Source organism: Ornithorhynchus anatinus, chromosome 8, assembly GCF_004115215.2.
Source record: "Ornithorhynchus anatinus isolate Pmale09 chromosome 8, mOrnAna1.pri.v4, whole genome shotgun sequence".
Lineage (NCBI taxonomy): Eukaryota > Metazoa > Chordata > Mammalia > Monotremata > Ornithorhynchidae > Ornithorhynchus > Ornithorhynchus anatinus.
In genome coordinates this window covers 20,084,117-20,106,200 of record NC_041735.1, presented here as the reverse complement: position 1 = coordinate 20,106,200, position 22,084 = coordinate 20,084,117, and the positions used below count along the sequence as shown (strand labels likewise).

The 22,084-nt window shown below is 44.6% G+C and overlaps 1 protein-coding gene across 1 annotated transcript in view; it reads left to right on the top strand.

Annotated features, from left to right (window-relative positions):
• The window catches only part of PRPF6 (pre-mRNA processing factor 6), a 39,662-nt gene extending 18,218 nt beyond the window's left edge, over positions 1 to 21,444 (top strand). Inside the window, exons 12-21 of the mRNA XM_001507609.6 lie at positions 1,051 to 1,173; positions 2,128 to 2,249; positions 4,498 to 4,636; positions 6,604 to 6,723; positions 7,277 to 7,453; positions 9,031 to 9,164; positions 10,125 to 10,216; positions 12,400 to 12,514; positions 16,309 to 16,435; positions 18,268 to 21,444. Of these exons, the coding sequence (XP_001507659.2) occupies positions 1,051 to 1,173; positions 2,128 to 2,249; positions 4,498 to 4,636; positions 6,604 to 6,723; positions 7,277 to 7,453; positions 9,031 to 9,164; positions 10,125 to 10,216; positions 12,400 to 12,514; positions 16,309 to 16,435; positions 18,268 to 18,420 (1,302 nt within the window). The 3' untranslated portion in view covers positions 18,421 to 21,444. The remainder of the gene's footprint in view (positions 1 to 1,050; positions 1,174 to 2,127; positions 2,250 to 4,497; positions 4,637 to 6,603; positions 6,724 to 7,276; positions 7,454 to 9,030; positions 9,165 to 10,124; positions 10,217 to 12,399; positions 12,515 to 16,308; positions 16,436 to 18,267) is intronic.
• The last annotated feature ends 640 nt before the right edge of the window (positions 21,445 to 22,084 follow it).

The window sequence follows — 22,084 nt, the reverse complement described above, 5'->3', positions numbered from 1 at the left end:
GAATGAGTGTACTATGTTGCACTGTACTCTCTTAAGTACAGGATCCTGCACACTGCCCACAGTAGGCACTTAGTAAAGATCATTCGTGATAAATACTATTGGTGATGATTGCCTCCCTTTCGTTTAAAAGCCCTCTATGTGAAATAAAACTTGCCGTATTAGGATAATATTTAGAAAGCCTGGTTATTGGTATAAACATTAGTTACCTTGGCAAAATTACATGGTGGGTTTTTGGGTTTTTTTAATATGGTATTTAAGTGCTTCCTTTATGCTAGGCACTGTGCTAAGAACTGGGGTAGATACAGGGTATTCAGATTGGACATAGTCCATGTCCCACATGGGGATCACAGTCTTAATCCCCATTTTACAGAGGAGGTGACTGAGGCACAGAGAAATTACATGATTTGCCCAAGGTCACACAACAGGCAAGTGGAGCTGAGATTAGAACCCAGAGCCTTTTGACTCCCAGGCCTCTATCCATTAGGCCATACTACTTCCCCTTCATGATGTGGTAATAGTATTTAAGTGCTGACTGTGTGTGGAGCACTGTACTGAGCACTGGGAGAGAATACACATGTGGGAATTAGACATGTCCCTGTTCCTGTGAAGATGTTCATTTTGTTTTTCTAATGCATCCCTTAGAACATAGGTTCTTGCATTTTCCCCAATAAATGTCTTTTTTTCAAGGATTATGGAAATGTATTTCTGGTCTTTATTACACCCTGGGGACTAGGGGCACTTTGCCAGCCGAACTGAAATTTGAGTTTGTAAAGGGAGATATGGCCTCTAGTTTGAAAAGATAGGGAATGTTTAGGCTTCACCCTACAAGATATCTGATCAGTTTTGAAAGTACCAGAATTAAAGAAACTGGATTGACCTCCTGACTTAGGGTGGAAGAGAAAGAAAAGCAAGGAGGGGCGTTGGACATGGAGAATGCTTTGCTTTGCTTTAGTTTCCAAGGTTCATTGTCCTAACTCGTGGATGTGCTAGTTTTTGTGTGCTCTGTCCCCAAGCACAAGTCCTACCCATTTGGTGTTGAATTGCCTATAGGATGCCGAGGAATGTGATAAAGCTGGGAGTGTAGCCACTTGCCAGGCTGTCATGCGAGCAGTGATTGGTATTGGAATTGAGGAAGAAGATCGGAAGCACACCTGGATGGAAGATGCAGACAGTGTAAGCCTGGCATTATTTATTTTTTGTAGTTTTTATTAATTTTTGGAGTGGGGACAGACTAGACATAGGAGCTGAAGAATCCATACACCTATCCCCTCACTACCTCCAATCCCCAATTTCTGAAAATGGAGGCCACAGTCCAGCATCATGGGCGTATTGCAGTGCTTTTACAACTCCATGGGATTAAAACATAGTTGCCAGAGTCAAGTGTGAGAGCCATCAGTAAGTTATGGCTGAACCAGGAGGGAGATGGTACCCGATTTTGAGTCACCTTAAACTTTGATACAGAGAACGTACCCAGCATTCATCGTGTGCCAGCACAAACAGCCCTTGCCGCCTCTACCTTGCTCTCCACACAAAATTGGTGGGTTACTTCAGACGATCCAAGGTTTAGCTTTAAGGGGGAGCATCAACCCCAACCGAGCCGGGAAAGGACGGGGAGCAAATTTTGGCGAATGCGGTTTGGGTTAATAGAATTGCACCGGTTTTGGGCTGTCATTTGACATTAACTGAATTCTGTATTTTGGGAATGGCAAATGAAGGCTAGCTTTTCTAAGGGTTGGGTGCACACGTCTTGTCTGAACGGTGATTGTGGGGAGTTTGAATTCCAAGAGTCTCTGCGTGCACCCGGATGAGGGGAGGATGGACCCAGGCTTATGTCTTTCACCCGAGCAGACACTCAAGGTTCAGTTTTAACATTTCTAACAGGCAGAAATCTGCCACGACCAAAACACCTCACCATTTCCCTATTTGGGATTTCGGTACTTCTTCAACAGTTCCTTTTTTCTAGATTACGCCATTTAATTGGAATCAACCAATTTTATGTAATCCCTTGTCAGTATTATTCCTCAGGGATCCCACAAGGTTGTGGGGAGATGATTTGTTCCATCTGCTCCCACTGGACTTCATTTTGACAGCAGAAAGCAATCTGTTTCTCCCTTCGACTTTTTCTAGTGTGTTGCCCACAATGCTCTGGAGTGTGCTCGAGCCATTTATGCCTATGCCCTGCAAGTCTTCCCCAGCAAGAAGAGCGTTTGGCTGCGGGCAGCGTATTTTGAAAAAAACCACGGTACCAGGTATGGATGTGGAGAGATTTTCAGGGAAGGGAGGTGGAGGGAGGTCCTACGGGGGGTTCTAAATACAGAAGAGTCCCCTTAAACTCTGAATTGCCGCTTGATGTAAAAAAAAAAAAAAAAAGCCTCATAAATTTAAAGACCCGCAGAGAGGAGCCAGTAGTACTATACAGTTGATCGGGTGTAGTAGAGTGATCTTTCAGTTCAAAGATGATGCTGTCAGTGGGGAGACTTCATCCTGTAATGTGAGTGTCTTTGAGAGAGACCAGATGGAATAACAGGTAGAAGATGTCAAGTATTTCATAGTGTTTTGTCTGCAGTAGAGATGAGTGAAGTATTTCATAGTGTTTTGTCTGCAGTCATTTGTATTCATCTCTTCTGGCTTGTTGGCACTATCCCCATTTTATGGATGCAGAAACAGAGGCACAGACTGAGGACGATCCTTACCCCGAAAATCAAACAGCAAGGTGGTGGCAGGACCAGGATTAGAACTCTCGGTAGGAGAATTTGCGGTCTGTAGCCTCGCTGACTGAGCCATTTGCATCTCGAGGTGGTGGACAAAATGCTTGATAAGGAAAGGATCATGACAAACTGCCCGGGTCAGGGGTGATGCTTGCTACGCTGGGGTTATGAGAACAAGGGTGCTGAGAATCATAGCTTGGGAATCAGGCTCTTAGCAGTGTGGGAGGAAGTCTCTTTCGGGGTTAGGGTCACCTGTTTTTCATTTAAACTGTTCTGGCTATGGCTTTTGGCCAATTTATGTACTGTAGGAGGTCGTTGATAGTTTTTTCGAATTGTCTCTAATTGAAAAAATATTGTGCTCTTGCTTATTGGATGCAAACTCTGATCAAATTAAATTGTGTTGCAATTTCTTCTTTTAAATGCTTATGTCCCCTGGGCGTTAACACAGATGCACATACATTATTGCTAATGCATTTTAATATTCACTTTGTATGACGTATGACTGACATTTACTGCAGGGACAAGCTTAAATCATACTGAATTCCCAACTGACTTAATTTTAAACTAATGTCCAGTATAAAGCTTTTGTAGACAGTTATGCTTTTCCACCCCTTTGTTATGTCTAGATAATTAACCTGTTTTTAGCTCCTTCTCCCCAGCACCCAGTCAAATCCCTACCACATCCTTATTTTGTTTTGAGGGTTTGAACTTTTGGCTCCCTCTTCCCTGCCACCTCGGCCGTGTGTCATCTTAAGGGTGTCAGGTAAAAAAAAAAAAAAAGAGTGCAGTGAAGTGATCTGGTTCCACCCTATGGGACATTTGCATGTGTCTTAAATCCTATTTGGCTTATTAGTAAGAAAGCAAGGGGAAGAATAGGAATCTTGGGTGTGGATGCTTCCAGAGCTGCTGGTTAGGATTATGACCGTGAATGTATCTTTGCACAACACTGGTCCCATCCTTTTGCCCTTGAAAAGTTTGTCTGGGGGGCATACCATACTGTTGGATGGAGCGTGCACTGTTGACATCTGAGCCCTTTGGCACTTTGGCATCTGAACACAATCTGAGAGATGTCCAATTTTTAATGAGGTAGTGGAATATTGCATCTCTGTTCGCCACCCACTTGGATTTTTAGATATTCTGCACCATCACAGGACAGCTAGTACTGCAGAAGTCCTGGATCCTTATTCCAAGCAGGGAATCACAAGGAAAATTTTACCAAGGACATTTGGCAAAGACCAGGACATCTTGAAATGCCCTTGCAAACTCATTTGCCCAAAAGGATTTTTTCCCCCTCTAGTAATGCTGGTGGGGAGGGGCTTTTTTGTTTGTTTTGTTTTTAAATCTTTAAAACCTGCCTTTCCTGAGAGAAGAATAGACCCAGGACAATAATCTTTATCAGTGGGGTCCTGGCTGTTTTCAGTGATTAAAGCCAAAAAGGCCTCCCTTTCCACCATCTCCAGTCAGGGTTATTGCTTCTGTAAACAGCACCTTTCCAAGATACCCAAGTTATAAATGGGGTCTCTTCAGCAGATGCCTTTATCATAAGGTGGTACCTAAACAATGAGCTGCTTTGTAGAACCTTTTTCAGAAGTTGATTTTAGGACCCAAAGAGGAAAAAAAAAGATTTCCCGGCACCCTCCCCATTGTAAACCTTGATGAATCATTGAATTGCTCCGGACTTTGCAACCTTATTTATAGCATCAGGTGATAGTGGAGGTTGGCTGTGTTGTGTGCTGAGATTTATGGCTGTGGCTCTGAGTGATGCAGCTTTTACCTGTTGTTGTTCTAGGGAATCACTGGAAGCCCTTTTACAGAGAGCGGTGGCTCACTGTCCCAAAGCTGAAGTCCTCTGGCTCATGGGGGCCAAGTCAAAGTGGCTAGCTGGTGATGTGCCGGCTGCGAGAAGCATTCTGGCCCTGGCTTTTCAGGTGTGTACATATAATCGGTCCTTTTTATACCACTGTGAGAAGCTGAGTTTCGAGGGTCTTGAGAGAATTGGGGTCTGGGATTGTTCAGCAGAGCTGTCCTGAAAGCACTGTAGTTTAGTCGCTTTGCTCAGCCTGATGAAGCTTTGGTCAACATCATTTTTGTTATCTCGTTTTTACCTAGAAATTTGAAGGGGGATGGGTGGAATGTTCTGTTTCGAATGAGGGTGAAAAAATTCAAGCATCACGAGGCTAAGGAATTGGGAAAGGCAGTGGGAAGATCTGGTTCCTCTGAGGCTGTCTTGACGTCTCAACAAAAACGATGGCACACCGTAGGTTCTACAGGCTAGGAATTCAGTCACCTTGTTGTTCCCAGAATTTTAGGGTTGTATTCGTAGCTGAGAGTGGTAGATGGGACAACTCAGCTTGTCCCCTGGATTCTTCTCACCTTGAAGGGGCCAAAATATAAACATACTGAATTGAATTATAATTGGGTGACTGGCCCAAAGGAGTAGGAGATAAGAGACCAAAGTCGCACCATGCTTCCCACCCACAAAGAACGGCAAATATATAAACGCAACCTTTCCAACCATACTACTCTAGATTATAAAATGAAGTAGTTTCAGGACTTGCCATATTTTTGTTCTGGCAGAAGGTGAAAGGCAACCCATTTCTGATGGAAGAGCTCTTCAGGGGTGAGACTTTGCCCTTTATGCTCCTGAAAAAAGCTGGAAGAACCACCTTAGTTTCCCCAGTGGTACCTGGAATGACTGGTAGTCTGGTTTTAAGTTCTCTTGGGTTCTGAACACAACTCCAAGAGTGTGCACTGCACTTTATTACTGTTAGCCTCTGCAAATCATTGAATGGTATTACTGTACCGTAATTTCTCTGATTAATCTGGTTATTACACATTGCAACAATACAAAGGTTAGCCCAAAACCTGTTAACAATCAGATATCGAGAAGTACTGCCTAGTGAGTTGTTGCCTACGAATAATGTGTTCCCAGGAACCTTAACTAGTTGATAAGCAATCACCCCAGTCACCAAAATCTTTGCCTGTGTTCTAATGTCTCCTCACTTGCTTCATCCACAAGTTCTTCAGGTATTATCGCTGCACTTGCTGGGTTTTTGTACCTTTTGATTGAGCTGGGTTTCCCCATGACTTGTGGCAGTCCTTCAGCCAATCAGCCTGTGCTTCATGTAATGCTCAGAACATGTAAAACCCCTTGGAGAGTTGGAACTGCGTTGTTATTACTATAACATACCACCTGCCTTTGCTCCTGCCGGCGTGTGACTTAATAGGTCACCGTGTCCTGCTCTGGGCACACTCTGAAGAGGAGTCTGGGGAAAAATAGGCCAGGCTATTGACAAGGGTGTTAGCTGGCCCAGACATTTAAGCCTTATGTACAGACTATGACTAGAGTAGGACCCTGCCACCTGCAGGAGACGGTGACACATTAAAAATAACTGAAGACCGGGGTCACCGTACCTAAATATTAAAGAAAATACTATCAATAGAACTGTCTGGGCTTCCTTCCGAAATCTCACTATATAGGACACGGATGAGTTCAAGGGCCGATGGTAACCTCCATTCTGGATTTGAAGGACCTTGCTTAGGAAGGGCACCTCATTTCAAAACTAAACCTCTTGCTTTGAAATGCCATCAATCTCTGATTTGTATGTCTTGGCCTGCCCCTCCTCCCCATTTCCTTCCCTAGTCTCAGGCTTGGCCGTGCTTCGGGATCTCTTTCATCTTTACCGCCACCATAGCCTCGGGTGTCTCTGCAAACACTCGAAGAGCTTGGACTGAAAACTATGCTGGAGGGAATGAGAGGTCCTGGTTTCATAAAGCTGTTTGTGCTTAATTGAAGTCCAGTTCTGGCATTTTTGTTGTTGTTTGTTTTGAACAGGGAAAAGGCTAACAGACTGGATTTGTTTTGGTGGCTTGTCTGTCTTTGCGTTTCTCGTAGGCCAATCCCAACAGTGAGGAAATCTGGTTGGCTGCCGTGAAGCTGGAATCCGAAAATAATGAGTACGAGCGGGCCAGGAGACTGTTGGCTAAGGCTAGAAGCAGTGCCCCTACGGCCCGGGTAAGGCAAGATAAGGGGGAGAGGGTTTTAGCTTATCGCCTCTTGAATGACTACCGGCTTGTGATGAGAGCACGAAGAAGCCCTTTCTCTAGCGTGAATGCTTGTGGTGGTAGGATGGTTCTTAGTTTTCTGAAAAGGGAATTAATTTGAAAAGAAAATGGAAATTAGTGCGAGGAAACCTATGGCGTTTTCAAACTTGACCACTCTGATCTGGCTTCTAGGAAGGGGCCTTGTCCTTAAGAAGGAATTAACACTATACTAATAGTGACAGGCCCCACCAGCCAAAAGGTTATGTTGTCCAACTTAGTTAATGCCTAGTGATTTTGTGCAGTACCTTTCTGCAGAAAACTAAGTGGGCTGGTGACCTCTTTACTGTTCAGTTTGAAGTAGGATTCCTTTTATTCGGATTTCTGTTGTTTGCCCAACTGGTGGCATTATTAGCCCTAAAATGCATGTCCTCGGGGTCAGAAAGGCTCTTCCAATGTGTGTGGGGAACTCTGTAGCGGTTTATGGCCACAAGTGATAAAGCATGTTCTTTCTGCCCTTTGGCCAGGTGTTTATGAAGTCTGTGAAGCTGGAGTGGGTGCTTGGGAACATTGCTGCTGCTCAGGAACTCTGTGAAGAAGCCCTGAAGCACTATGAAGACTTCCCCAAACTGTGGATGATGAAAGGACAGATTGAGGAGCAGGAGGAGTTGATTGAGAAGGCTCGGGAAGCCTATAATCAAGGGGTATGAGACTAGATTCAACTGATCCTTAGGTTTCTCTCCCCCACCCCTTTTGTAGTACTTGTTAGGTGCTTATTATTATTTTGTTTAAGCACATATTACGTGTTCTGAGCGCTGGGGCAGATAGCAGATACTAGTTAATCAAGTTGGACACAGTCCACCTGGGGCTCAGTCTCAGCGGGAGGGAAAACTGGCAATGAATCCTGATTTTACAGATGAGGAAACAGAGGCACAGAGAAGTTAAGGGACTTGCCCAAGATTACAGAGAAGTCAAGTGGTGGAGCCGGAATTAGAACCCAAGTTTCTGACTCCCAGGCCCCTGCTCTTTCAGTAAGGCCACACAGCTCCTCTCTTTGAGATGCTTAACTGTGGTCTGTTATGGCCTAAGGCAGATCTGTAGGTTCCCTAGTTCTATCTATCTTTTGTGAATTGCTGGATCTAGTAGTGGTTTTTACCTGGGCAAATTTACATTACATGTTAGGGCATTTAGTGTACTAATGTTTAAACCAAGTGTTCCTGTTTTGTTTCCATAACTTTTCGGTAGGTGCGCTGTAGGAATTCCAAGCCCAGTCCTCCCAGTGCCTTGGTAGCTACCTCTGGGTGCCCCCTAGGCTTTGGAGGAGCATGAACTCTTTCAGCTCACTAGGAGACTGTCACTAGTACATCACTGCAGTGTAAGGAGATTGTGAGCAGCAATACCCTAACAGACCCCTTAGAGGTCTGGAGAAGTTAAGGCTCCTCCCAGAGCTAATTTGCTACCAAAGCAGAACTCTGAATTGGGTCCTAGGTGCGCCATTCTGTTTGCGAGGCAGCTGGGCATAAAGTGGGGGTGACAGGGGAAAGCCGGGGAAAGCATCTCCAAGGAAAGAATTCCTGTTGCCGTGAGGTAGTCATCAAACATTCAAGTGCAGTTTGAGTCACTCAGAATCAAGGACTTGGCCCTGCACCAGCGAGACTCAAAGCTCCTTTAAAGAAGAAACTGAGAAATGTTTACGGGCAGGAGAAAACCCAATGGTGTTTAAGAGAGGAAAACCTGATATAGCTGCCCTCATGCCAGAAAAATGCAGTAGTCAGGAGCACGCCTATTCGTATGAGCTGGAAATGGCTTCTGGCCTGTCGAAAGAAGCTTGCCTCTGGGAAGGGGAATCTGCAGGTGTGAATAGTGGGGCATTTGAGTTCAACCGGAAATAAGCACTGACTTGGCTAAGATAGCAGGCTCCCTGCCTCAGTTTCTCTCTTGTAGGCAAAGTGCTCTGTGAAAACTTAAATCTGAATTAGAAGGTGCTAAGAACGTTGCTTTATCCGTTACCTGGTCTTATGTTCTCCCTCTTACTTGCAAGATTAATGTTTTCCATTTTCCATTGAAGTACTGCATAGAGTAATTCTCAGGCCATTTTGCGTGATTCTGAACAGAGCAAAGAGGGCAATTCTTAGAAAGTAGGAGAAAGATATGTGACTATTTGTGAGAGTTTTTTGTTTGGGGCTGTAGACTCCCTCTCACTTCTGTAACCCAGTTTCTAAACATGGATGACCATAACTGCCACTTCTTTTTCTTTTTTCATCCCCCTTCTTGAAAACAGTTGAAGAAGTGTCCCCATTCCACACCTCTGTGGCTTTTACTTTCTAGACTGGAGGAGAAGGTTGGACAGTTGACTAGAGCAAGAGCCATCTTAGAGAAGTCTCGTTTGAAGAATCCCAAAAACCCAGATTTGTGGTGAGTAGTGAGGGAACGAGGGCAGGGCGAGTGGGTGCAGGTGAAGAGGGAGCATAAAAAGAGCCACCCTTCCATACCTTTCCTGCCTGCCCCATAGTCACCTCTGCTCACCGAGTCTTTCCTCCCCCTGGGGATGCTGGGGAAGCAGAGGGGGAAACTTCTGGATCCAGGATCCATCTCTTGGTCCTGGGGCCAACCCCCAGGGTCATGTTCCTAAGCCAGCTATCGCCTGGGGTTTGCAGCTAGGAGGTTAAGTATGGGACAGAGTCAGGGCCATGCCAATTGTAGTTCACCTTGACCAAGACGTGGGCCATAGATGCCCTCCTTGAACCCTAGGGGTGTAACAGAGACCCACACACCATCCTTATCTCTCACTCCCCTTCCCTCTCCCAATGGTAGCCCCGGGAGAATGGGACCAGGTGGGCAGGGGCTTGTGTTTGGAGAGGGACGCATTGGGCTGCACCTCTGCCACGTTCATCCCATGGGAACCTTGCTCAGGAGAGGGGAGGACGTAGGAGTCCCAAGTGAGAGGGCGACTAATCCTTCCACCCAGGTGCAGAAATCATGCAGTTGACCACCCGGTGGAGTGTAACCCAAGGGGGTGCAAGTTTGCATTCCAGCCATCGGTGGCTCAAGCTTGATCCCTGCCCATAGCGAGCTTATAGTCTAGAGGGGGAGACAGACAATATAAGTAATTTATACTATAGAATTTAAAGATACATACCTAACGATGGTGATCCTATAACAAGCTTATAGTCTAGAGGAGGAGACAGACAATATAAGTAATTTATAATAAAGAGTCTAAAGATACGTACCTAATGTTGGCGATCCTGGGCCTGCAGTGCTTCAGCTATCACGTGTAGAGTCAGAGTTTAACAGGGGCTCTCGAAGTATCATGTGAATTCACTGTTGAATTCACCGGATACGGAGTTTTAACAGCTATGCCTCTTCCTGGTACAGGTTAGAGTCCGTGCGCTTGGAATATCGAGCTGGGCTGAAGAACATCGCCAATACATTGATGGCAAAGGCACTGCAGGAATGCCCCAACTCAGGTAGGAGGAGTTGTGTTTTCCTCAGTAAAATTACGCTAACTCAGTGGACATTGAGAGATCCTCACCCGCCGTAATTTTAAGGCCAGAAGCTTGGAATTTAGCTGAAGCGGTTGTGTTGAATCAACTGGGGCCTTGTTAAAAATTGGAATGTCAACTAAATAGTTCTTGAACAGGGAGGTCAGGCAGCTAAACCTAATGGAACAGATTTGAGCAGTTGACCCTTTGAGTCCGTTTCTTCCCCTCGCTCTAGTAGGACAGTCACATGAGCCAGTGAGCACGGTCCTTAATTTGTTGAGTAAGGGAAGATGAAGTCGAACATTTGTTTCTTCGAGATGTGTGACTGACTGCCACTTGGATCACCCGGGAAAGGAGACTGTTCCATCAGGAAGTCTTCGAACCCAATTCCCAATAGGGCTAACAGGAGGAGATCATGCTTTTGTGTTCACTTAAAATGCAAGCATGCAAGCCACTTCCAGTCAGGGAAAGAAAATTCCCTCTAGGGAGAGGGATCTTTAAGCTTCTGGAGTTTCTAGGATGGTGTCTCATATGCATATCTAAATGAACTTTTCTCTCCATTGTCATGTTGCCATTGAATGACTTCAGCTTTTCTTTGAATTGGATTGTAGACAATTCATTTTAGAATTTACTGAGGCCTTTTCCTCTGAAGATTTAAATCTTTTTTATTCTTTAAGTATTGCAAAAACATTCGTGTAAAATGTATTTGAGTTACACAATAACATAGGCATCTTTCACTTATCAAATTCCCTTCACTGAAATTAACATGGGACTGTGTATTTTCAGATGTAGCCATACATGCGTACTGTATTAAAAAATACTCTCCAGGCCTATGGAAATAGTAATTGGCCTGGATAATTGCACTGGTTCCACTGGTGTTTCTCCCCCTTCTTTCCTCCCCATTGGTATTTGTTAGGTGCTTGCTATGTGCAGGCACTCTCTTGTGTGCTGGGGTATATACAAGGTATTCAGATTGGACACAGTCCATGTCCCACATAGGGCTCACATTCTCAAGTCCCATTTTGCAGATGAGGTAACTCGGCTACGGAGAAGTGAAGTGACTTGCCCATGGTCACACAGCAGACGAGTGGCATGGCTGGGATTAGAACCAAGGTCCTTCTGACTCCCAGACCCACGCTCTATCCACTAGGCAACAGTACTACTCTGATTCCCAAATGATACTCCTCACCTTTTTATTGATCCATCAATGTTATTTTTTGAGTGCTGACTGTGTATGGATCAAGGTACTAAGCCCTTGGAGAAGTACAATACAGTAGCTAGTAGACACGATCTTTGCCCACAAGAAATTTACAGTCTCTTACTCCACAGAGATCTGCTTCCAACAAACTCTCGTAGAATGCCCCTACTCTCTCCCCGCCACGAGCTTATACGAAGACCTCACCCAGGAAGCCAGGGGCAGAAGTCATTCTATTTCTTTTAGCTCATTGGTTGATTTTTGTAAGATCTAAACTGACTTCATACGGGCACTGGACGTCTGCTAAACAGTGTAACTATTTAAATCTGATAGTCTTGCCTTTGTGGTTTGTGGGATGATGACAATGCCCGAAAGACACCTTTCCCACCAGATTTTGGAGGCTGGTGGATCGCATCTCTCTCCCTCGTCTCACAAGTGCAAAAGGCAGTATGCATGATTTGTTCAGGTACATAATAAAAGTTTATGCAGTCCTATTAGATTGTCAGCCACTCCTTGAGGGACAGGGACCATGTCCGATTTCCACCTGTGGGTTCTTTCCTGGTGCTATATAAATAAGCACATAAGTGTTGTTACTACTGTGCAGATGTAATATTTTGAAAACCTGTACCATTATGGGATTTGCTTAGATGCTGGGCTGATTTAGATTCTTTCAAAATTTACGACCAAGATTGAAGTTAAGAGCTGCAAAGGTCAGTCTCTGGAGTTCATCAATTACATTAATGTTTGTGTTTGAGAAAACCCATGTAGGTTCCTTGCATATTTTAGGGGCAGGATACCAGGGAGATAATGAGGAGAGTCGAGATCAACTCTGAACTCTGAGCTCTCATAATAAGGAATATCGGGAATTCCAAATAATATAAATTGTACTGCATAGGAAACAGGTTTTGTTTGTGGGAGAAGCATTAGAAGACTGGAAGTCTAATTTCTGCAGTAACAAGTTGGTGAATTTTAGGGATCTTGTGGTCAGAAGCAATTTTCCTCGAGGCGAGACCACAGAGGAAGACCAAAAGTGTGGATGCCCTGAAGAAATGCGAGCACGATCCCCATGTCCTCCTTGCTGTGGCTAAGTGAGTACCAGCGTGGATCAGCGAAGGTGTTGGCTGGATATCAGATTCCTAGGCATAGGTCAGAAGTTTCTGACTAATCAGCAGCTGCCCCGAGAGCTGCAGAAAAATGAGGGTGGAAGGGAATGTTGACAGGGGGAAGGGCTGTTCAGGGGAACTTTAGAGAATAATAATAATAACAATGTTGGTATTTGTTAAGCGCTTACTATGTGCAGAGCACTGTTCTAAGCACTGGGGGAGATACAGGGTAATCAGGATGTCCCATGTGAGGATCACAGTTAATCCCCATTTTACAGATGAGGTAACCGAGGCACGGAGAAGTGAAGTGACTTGCCCACAATCATACAGCTGACAACTGGCAGGGCCGGGATTCGAACCCATGACCTCTGACTCCCAAGCCCGGGCTCTTTACACTGAGTCACGAGGAACCTGAGGAGAGGTGGAATTAGATTCCTCTCTCTCTTTCTGCAATCAGTTGTATTTATTGAGAGCTTACTCTTTGCAGAGTGCCAAGAGTATGCAGAAAACTGTACTAAGCGCCAAGGAGAGTACAGAGTAACAGAGTTGGTAGACACGTTCCCTGCCTACAACTAGCTTACTTCCTAGAAGGGCGCTCCCTGCCTTCTCTTCCTCACCTTCCTCCTCCCCCATCTCCTCTTTCTCCGCAATCTGTCGTTTGACAGGACCTTTGGGACTAGTTTTATGGATTTCATTTTGGAATGTAAACATTAGTGAACAAAATGAAAATTCAGCAGCCAAGTAATAGCAATATTGGTGAGCTTAGTATCTTAGCGCCAACAGGGATTTTGTGAATGATCTAGTCCGGATCCCTGCCAAGTTGAGCTTTGCCTAAACCATTTCTGACAAGTGAGAGCCTTAACTTCTTCTTAAAAGTCTGCATTATTGCTCTGAGTATCTCTCCTGAAGCTGTTCTTGGTATATTTGCTCCAGGCGACTCATCAAACCTGATCTTAATTTGTTTGGAAAATGGTTTAGAAAAACTCACTTGCCTCAGAAGCAAGGGACTGATGTTGCATGTAGCCAGAGGCCTGGTAAAATCCTCCTCACTTCCTCTCTTTCCCTTTCCGTTTTCCACTTCCTGTTGGAATGCATTTAATGATGGCCAGGCTCTTACATTTGTCCTCCACCCCAAAACCGAAGTCCAGTTTGACTCAGTAAAAATCCCAGTGCCTTCGGCCCAAGAAATGACTGCTGAGCCACTCACACTCGTTGTTGTTTTTTCACTCTCTGAGGCTCCCATTCCAGAGTAGCACTGACTTGGTGATATAGTGATCAGAACCAGCTGTCGACTTGATATTCTCTTAAATGCCAGGAGAGTTTAAGAGAGGAAGCGTGGAAAGCAGTACCCAGCTCTTTCACAACCTCTCCCAAGCCAGAGCAAATCAAGACTGTTTTGCTCTTAGTGGCTGCAGCCCTAGGCGCCGCCAGATGGGTGACAGCTGATGAGTTCGGTTTTGTCAGCAAAGAAGAAGAATTTTAACTTTCACTTTATAAAAAGTTTCTCCAGACTCCTCCTGGCCCAACTTCAGCCCATTTAGTAACCCAGCGAAATCCAGCACATGTTGCTTCCGCCTCCCATAATGACTTTAATATATGACAGTCTGATATGGATAACTATAACAACCTTGTAAAAGGCTTTTGTTAAAGTAAATAAGTTACTCTTAGTCATTCCCATGCTGGTGTTTTGTGTCTTTCCTATCAGGGTTCATGCTCTTTAAATCATAGTTTATCTAACACTGAGCAATTAACGGTATCAAAAGGCTTAAAAAACAATCATGTTATCGGACCATAAAAATTATACGGTTTAGTAACTTGGACCAGCCAAAACAGTCGCCTATTCATAAAGAACTAGCTTGCTTAATTGAGCCCTATTTGATGTACAGAAACTGGCCCATAAAGTATTTGCACAGTTGTTGCTCTGGCCCTGGGAGAAAACGAAAATTCAAACTGCCCTGGAGATGAACGCCGGGTGGGTTGTCGTGAGCTCGGTGTGGGGGGTCTCATGTGTTGTAGGTTCCCGCTAAATTGGCAGTGGGGTGGTGGCCCACCTGTGACTAGCAGGTCAGCCTTGTGTGGTGGCGAAATGTAATGCCTGGTAATGGGTTAGTTTGGAGTCTGAGTGGCAGAGTCTTGTAAATGGAAAAAAAACCACCAAAAACCAAGACAACCCACCCAAAACCTAGACTCTCCTTTTGTAGTCCCTCACTGGGGCCTTGGCAAGTTCCTCCTCAGCTCTGGGCCACGGGTCACTTCCCTTCCAGAGGAGTAAGGCTCTGGAAACGGAGCGTGAGGAACAAGAACTCCTGAAGAGCCCAGTGCCATAGATGATGATGGTAGTTGTTAAGAGCTTATGATGTGCCAAGCTGAAGTCGATAAAAGATATAATCAGGTCGATAAAAGATATAGTCCCCGTTCCAAATGGGGCTCCTGATCTCAGGGGGAAGCAGAATGGACATTCAATCTCCATTTTTTCAGATGAGGAAACTGAAGCACAGAGCTGTTAAGTGATCTTGGCCAGTGGCAGAGCCGGGACTAGAACAGGTCCTTTGACTTCCAGGCCCATCCATGTTCTTTCCAGTAGGCCGTGCTCTTACTTCCAAGTGCCACATTTGGAAGCCATGGTTGGGGACCCCTAGTAGTCCTTTGTGAGGCATGGATGCTCAGACTCTAAAAGGGCTATGGCCAGACTTGCTATCAAAAAGATGGGCCCCCACGAGTATCTGGGGACTTGACTAGTTCAGGTCTTGCTGGGGAGGTGAATTGGAGGTGAGGAAAAAAAAACCCTGGAAATTTGGGTCCCATAGTTTTTTGTCCAGATCCTGTCTTCCTTGTAGCCAGTGAGCACTGTGGACTGACAGTCACAAGCAAAAGTGGTCACCCTGAGAAGCAGCGTGGCTTAGTGGATAGGGCACAGGCCTGGGAGTCTGAAAGGACTTGAATTCTAATCGTGGCTCAGCCATTTGTCTACTGTGTGACTTTGGGCAAGTCAGTTAACTTCTCTGTGCCTCAGTTACCTCATCTGTAAAATTGGGATTAAGACTATAAACCCCTTGTGGGACATGGACTGTGTCCAATCTGATTACCTTATATTGTACTTTCCCAAGCACTTAGTACATTGCTTTGCATATAGTAAGTGCTTAATAAATACCATTGATTGATTAATTACCTTATATCTACCCCAGCCAGTACCTGGCACATAGTAAGGGCTTAACAAATACCATGGGGCAGGGAGGTGAGAGGAGACCTGGAAGGAGAAGCCTTCAAGTTAGCTTTCCCAAGGAAATCTATTTTTTTGGTTTAGTAGTGGTTCCCAGCACCGTTCCAGATTGTTTGGCTCAGGGAGAGTCAGACAATCTCTGATAGATCCACACTTCCTTTTTTGCCCCAAAGGGTAATTTCTCTACTTCCTTTACCTGGTTATGGAATTAACTGAGAAACTAAATGGTGAAATCATGGATAGGTATTCTCTCATCAGTCCTATCCAGAATAGAATTAATGCGTGAGTCTTTCTTTTTCATCTCAATTTTCTTCTGGATAGGAGTGATGAAGGGAATCACCTTTAGTGTTCTACAGAGGTGATGGAATCTCTCCCTGTCTTGAGAAATAGTAGAGACCTTTTTTGGTCCAGGTTGGTTGAGGTCTAGCCCCTGTGTGGTCCAAGGGGCTGGACTAGATGACCGCTTGAGGGCCCTCTCAGACTAATGAATATTGAGTAAATGGAAGACTGGTTGTTGACTCATGTCCACATTTTCCTCTTCCCTGGGCCTTTGCAATAGGTTGTTTTGGAGTGAGCGGAAAATAACCAAGGCCCGAGAGTGGTTCCACCGAACAGTGAAGATAGACTCTGATTTAGGGGATGCCTGGGCTTTCTTCTACAAATTTGAGCTGCAGCACGGCACAGAGGTAAGGAAACCTGTTTTTGGTATGGCTGGGGTCTGGAAGCCATTCCCCGGGCATCGCCCCCGCCTCGCCTCCTGCCTGCCTTCTGAAGAACCCCCAATATCCCAAGGGGAATTCCCATATCTCCCCTTTTAGGGAACCAGGTTTGTGTACAGGAGCAAATTTTAGTGGGATTTCTCAGGGTTTGTCAGGATGGCTGGAGGGTGATTTGTTGAGCAATACGCCCTTTGCGTGATTGAGTTCCTGGCCTTCGAGTCCAAGAAGCGAAGGGCTAAAGTTTGATGTTGCTAATTGGATAATGATGATTTTTTTTTTGGTATGCCAGAAAAGGATTGTCTTCTAGATGAACCTCTTAAGGGCTAAAAGTAGGTAATGATTAATGTTTACAGATGGGGAAACATAAACGGACCCAATGTCACTTCACTTATCTAGAGCTGTTTGTAGCCACCCTCTCCTAAGCTTGAAACATAAACCGTTATGCATCATTTTAAAATAAATGACAAACAATTTTGAAATGATTGGAGGCCCTTAAATGGCTATATAATCTGTTGCAGAAAATGGAAAGAGCTTCAGGCTCCAGAACCCCCTGTCCAGAAGCTCAAATTACCCAAGATGTTTGTGAACTGGGTGAATTAAGGAACCTAAACGTTTTGGATTTTGACCCATTTTCAGCAGTATGACCTATTTTGGGCCTGGGCTGCTTAGGAGCAGGGACAGATGAGGATTGCAGTGGATCATTCATCCAATTGGGGCACATGCCATTCTGCTCCTGGAATGGGCTCTCTAGTCGTCCTTCATCCCTTTCTGCAAAGCTTACAATATGAGAAGGCAAGGCATACCAAATCTTCTTCTAGTGAAGTAATCTGCACTCCAAAGCAGTTGCGAGAATCTCAGGCCGAAGTGTGCTCTCTGGAAAGAGTCTGAAGAAATTGGCTGCAGCTGCCTTTTAGTCAGTCAGTCAGTCAATCAATCATGTTTATTTAGCGCTTACTGTGTGCAGAGCATTGTCCTAAGCGCTTGGGAGAGAACAATATAAACAGATATGTTCCCTGCAGCAAGTAGGGCTCAGTTCAGGACGGTGTTCCACTGCTCCCCTGGCTGTTCTTTGCCCCACTCAAGTGTTCTTGACTCGGGTGAGGCTTGAGTGGGAGCTGATGGAGGAAAAAAAATAAAATAAAAAGGAGCTTTGGGTCACCCTCCTTCCCCTCCCTTAACCAAGTTGTCCTTGTTATGTGGTGACGTGGGCTGGGCAGCTGGGAGGGGCCTTCACTGATTTAGGGTGGGCTGAATCCATCAGTTGCAGGTGAGTGCTTCTTATGCTTGGAGCTTCCACCTCAACTCATTGACGGTGTTTATTAAGAGCCCACTTAACACAGTGCTCCGTCCCAGGCATTTTGCGTGGGGCGGAGGCGTATGGGAAAAGGCGACGCGAACCCTGCCCTCAGATCATATAATCTAGTGAGAAGAGAGTTACAATCTAATAGAACCATGAGTAATGTGACGCCTCTAGGAATTAAGACATGGAACTTGCTCTTTGTTCCCCCTGTTATTTTTGTTGCCTGCCTGTGCCTTGGGGAAAGAAGTTGGTTAGGTTTGCATAATGCATAGTAGTAATATCATTTGACTGCCTTGGACAGATCAGTGGACATTTTCTCTGACTTGAGAAGACCTAACATTCCTAGTAGCCCAGTTATCTTCTCTTGAGTGCAAATTTCATTTCACCTCAGCTGGCCTGCAGTGTTGGGATTGGGGCAATAATATATTGGGGTGTTGAGCAAGGGTTTTCTGGGCCCATGGGTGGTCACTGACACCACTCTTTGGATTTCCCCCTCCAGGAACAGCAGGAAGAGGCGAAGAAGCGCTGTGAGAATGCTGAGCCCCGCCACGGAGAGCTGTGGTGCGACGTGTCCAAGGACATCGAGAACTGGCAGAAGAAGATCGGCGAGATCCTTGTGCTCGTGGCAGCCAAAATTAAAAACGCCTTTTAGAGCCTGGTCTCTTCCTCCGAAAGCAACCCGGGACAGTGGATTACCCTCAGCCAGCAGGAGAGTGCGGGATCCTTAAAACACACACACCATCTGGGGACAGGATAGTCGTTTCATCTGGTTTCCAAGATTGGTTTTGAAAGAGAAGGCTCAGCTCCACCCTCAGAAGCTGTACTGACAGACAGTGTCCCCAAGGAACTGAGTTTTGTTCAAGAATTTCCCTTCTGGCATCAGTAATACAGATCTGGTTGCGGAGCCTTTTTAAGAGGGAGAGATAGCAGTAATACAGAGCCATCTCTACTGATTCTTTCATTTTAATTAATTTTTTTTTAATTCAGCAAGTCAGGCCTCATAACCCTCCATTTCTTCTTGATTTCCTTCTCTGTCATGGGCTCCTTTCCAATCCTTTCTATCTTCCCTCGTTTTTTGGAATTTGACCTTTCCCAGTGTTTTCTCATAGGAAGGTTGCCCCAAGATGCCCCTTGGAGTTGACCTACACTTTAATTCCAACTAGATCGAGGTGATCTTTGGAGTTGTTAATCACCAAAAACGTTCAGTGGGCCTAGGGGAAGCCCTTTGCCATTTTGAATTAAAAGTCCTACTTGTGCATCATATTTTCATGGCTAATTTGGGTCTGGGCTTTGAACTGTGTACTTTAAGTATACAAGTACATTCAACCAGGCTTTCTAGACCAAGCCACTGACTTTATTTTCTCCCAAAGGTTTTAATAGCAGGAAAGCACATCGTACAGGAGAAAAAAAAACAATACAGAGAAGTGATTCCGTTAAGAGCAAAAAGCAATTTGAAATCAGGCCTACCTTTGGTACATAGTGTACAAGATTTGCAGTCTGAAGATCCACTGCTTAGCAAGTAGTATTTAGAGACCTCTAGGAGTTCATTGAAAGTAGTGCCCTGTTGAAATGCTTATGTAGACATTGCCTGAAGGTATTGCATGATGAGACATTCCTTATGGAACCTTTCTGGGCAAGGTCCAACGCTACTGATAATACCTTCAGCCCTTGAAGTTGAACTCCAGCAGGGATGAATGGAAGGGACGAAGACCATTTCCATTCGTACAGAGAGCAGCTCCTCTTGTTTTCTAGAAAATGATCAACCTGAGATTTTGAGTTGTGGCTCTTCTAAATCACGCATTCTGTTTGCCCGAATAAGAGTTTGCCATTCAATCAGTGGTATTTTTTTAATGTTTACATGTGTGCCAAGTACTGTGCTAAGTGCTTGGGAGAGTACAATATAGCAGAGGTGGTAAATGTTCCCTGCCCACGACAAGCTTAAAGTCTAGAGAACTGTCTGCCCATTTCCCCCATTTTATAGGTGACTTTTATCTAAATAGGATTGGCAGTATCTCAACCAAAAAGGAACCTAGTAAAGGTCCTTATTTGGGGAAAGGAATTGCTTATAGGGAGAATCGTATTTCCTCCTATTTTCATTCAGTGAGATGAAAAAGAATTTCATTTAAGAAATGGAATTTAGAAATTTGGTTCTGTGTCCGATCTGATTATTTTTTATCTACCCTCCCCCCTAGTACAGTGCTTGTCACGTACTAAGCACTTAACAAACACCTCAGTTGCTGTTAGGACTAAATGATGTTTCCCGTCCAACTCTTGTTTGGTAAGCTGTACAGATATTCTATAAAATACAAAGCTGTTACGTAGTTACTTATTGTTTGTTTTGCTCCTATATGATCACCAGCTTTTCCACTGCCATGTGTCCAACATTGGAGGCTTCTGACTGTCAAAAGAGTTAATGGAAGGTAGATGGAGATATCTGACTGGTACTGTGAGAATGTCTTTCCAAAGGTTCAGGTAAAAACTGTCAGCTTGAGGACATTTTACAAATGCAGTACAGAAAAATACTGATCCGTTATTTTGTGTGTGTTTCTTCATTTAAACTGGGAGAATGCCCAAGATAGACAAAAGGTTATATAATCCCGTTCGAAGTACCATAATTGGAGAGACTTTGTAAAGGTTGTCACATAAGGTGCGGTTAGATGAGCGTACAGTGAGTTTAATCATTCATATGAATGTCGGGAGCCTGCGGGGAGAACAACTAAAACAACGTCTCTCATGAGAAAGGAAAATTTTATTTGGTGCCCCTTGTTACTCTTCTTGGCATACAAAGGCAGTTTTGCCGGTGATTTCCTGAACCAAAGTTTTCACCTTCAGCAGAACGTTCACAGGAGATCACTTGTTCCGAGAGAGGAGACTGTCACTGATTTTGCGCCCCCTCCCTCTTCCACCTCCTCCCCCCTGGGTGGGCATGGAGTGAGTTGACTGGTGTGGGGCTAAAATGGAGGGCAGAATGTTCACGCTGCTCATATCAAAGTATACTCTTCCTGAGTACATAAGGTTTTATTTTTTCACCCAGAGCTGTGTCGTAGGGAGCTCTGTCAGAAGCTGTGATCAATATTTGAGATTTTAGAGTGGAACCCTTTATGTGATCAAATGAATCCTGAGTGACTTGGTAAATTTGTAAGCTCCTGTTGCTAGCTAAATGGGTGAAATTGCTGTTCTGCCTATCGGCGGATCATTCACAGAAAGAGTATTCTATCTTGGAAACGTGCTACTTATATTGGTAACATAGGCCTCTTCTTCGGTGTCAGGATGATTTAAGGCAGCATGACTAATTTTTCAGGGAGTATGCCGGTATTAATTTTCCAGGTGAAGAGAATAAGATAGCCCGGTGTTTTTATTAAAACCTAAGAAATCTTTCTTTGGAGTCTGTGCTTGTGCAACACTTGAACTATACAATCAGTGATTGTCGGAGGATAAATTTTCAGAAACAAATTCATAGATGGGGAAAAACCTTTTATTCTGGTTGATACACAGCAGGACACTTTGTGCGAACGTCATTAAGACTTGTTCCCCATCGCAGCTGATTAATTTCAGAGCTGTACTGTGTTCCCCTTCTTGTTTCAAAATGAATTTCCTTTTGTTATTTGGTGCCCAGTTTCATGAAAACATTGAAATGGCTAGTATGTTGTTTTGATTAAAGTCAGCCTTGAATTAAGAAAAGCTCTGCTATTTCTAGTGGGTGAGAGAGGGAGAAGAAAGGGCGTGGCAGATGTATTTTTTTAAACGTTTTGTACATCCCCAAAGAATAATTTTTAGCTGCAAATTTTTCCTAAAGACTACTCGCAAAAATAAACATGACCAATTTTTTTTTCTTTCATATCCCTTTTTTGGTTGAGGCGCTGATTTCTTTATTCTTTAGCGATAGCACCCAATTATTCCTGGCTTGCCTCGAAAGAAATGGGCTGGGAGAACCTCTGATCCCAATCCACCTTTTGTTAACTAGTGGCTTTTTTAGGACTCTGCTGAGAGCAGGTAAATGGGTGCAACGATTTCTCTTGAGAGTTGCTGTGGTCTAAGTGACCTTAGTTTCAGGAGGAAAAGTCTTGTAAATTAACGTTAATCTTTGTCTTCGGCCGGATCAGTTTTATGAAAATGCAGGTACCTGACCATTATTTGCTCTCCTTTGCCTCCCATCCTTAACACTCCACATCTTTTTCCCAGGACAAAATGTCTTCCATGAGAACTGCAGTTGGCCTGGGTACTGTTCATTCGGGGTGGGGGTGGGGTGAAAACCCCACCCAGATGGAGTGTGTGTAGTCTGGGTGGGTGGGTGGAGGGGTTGTTGAGAACTTTTC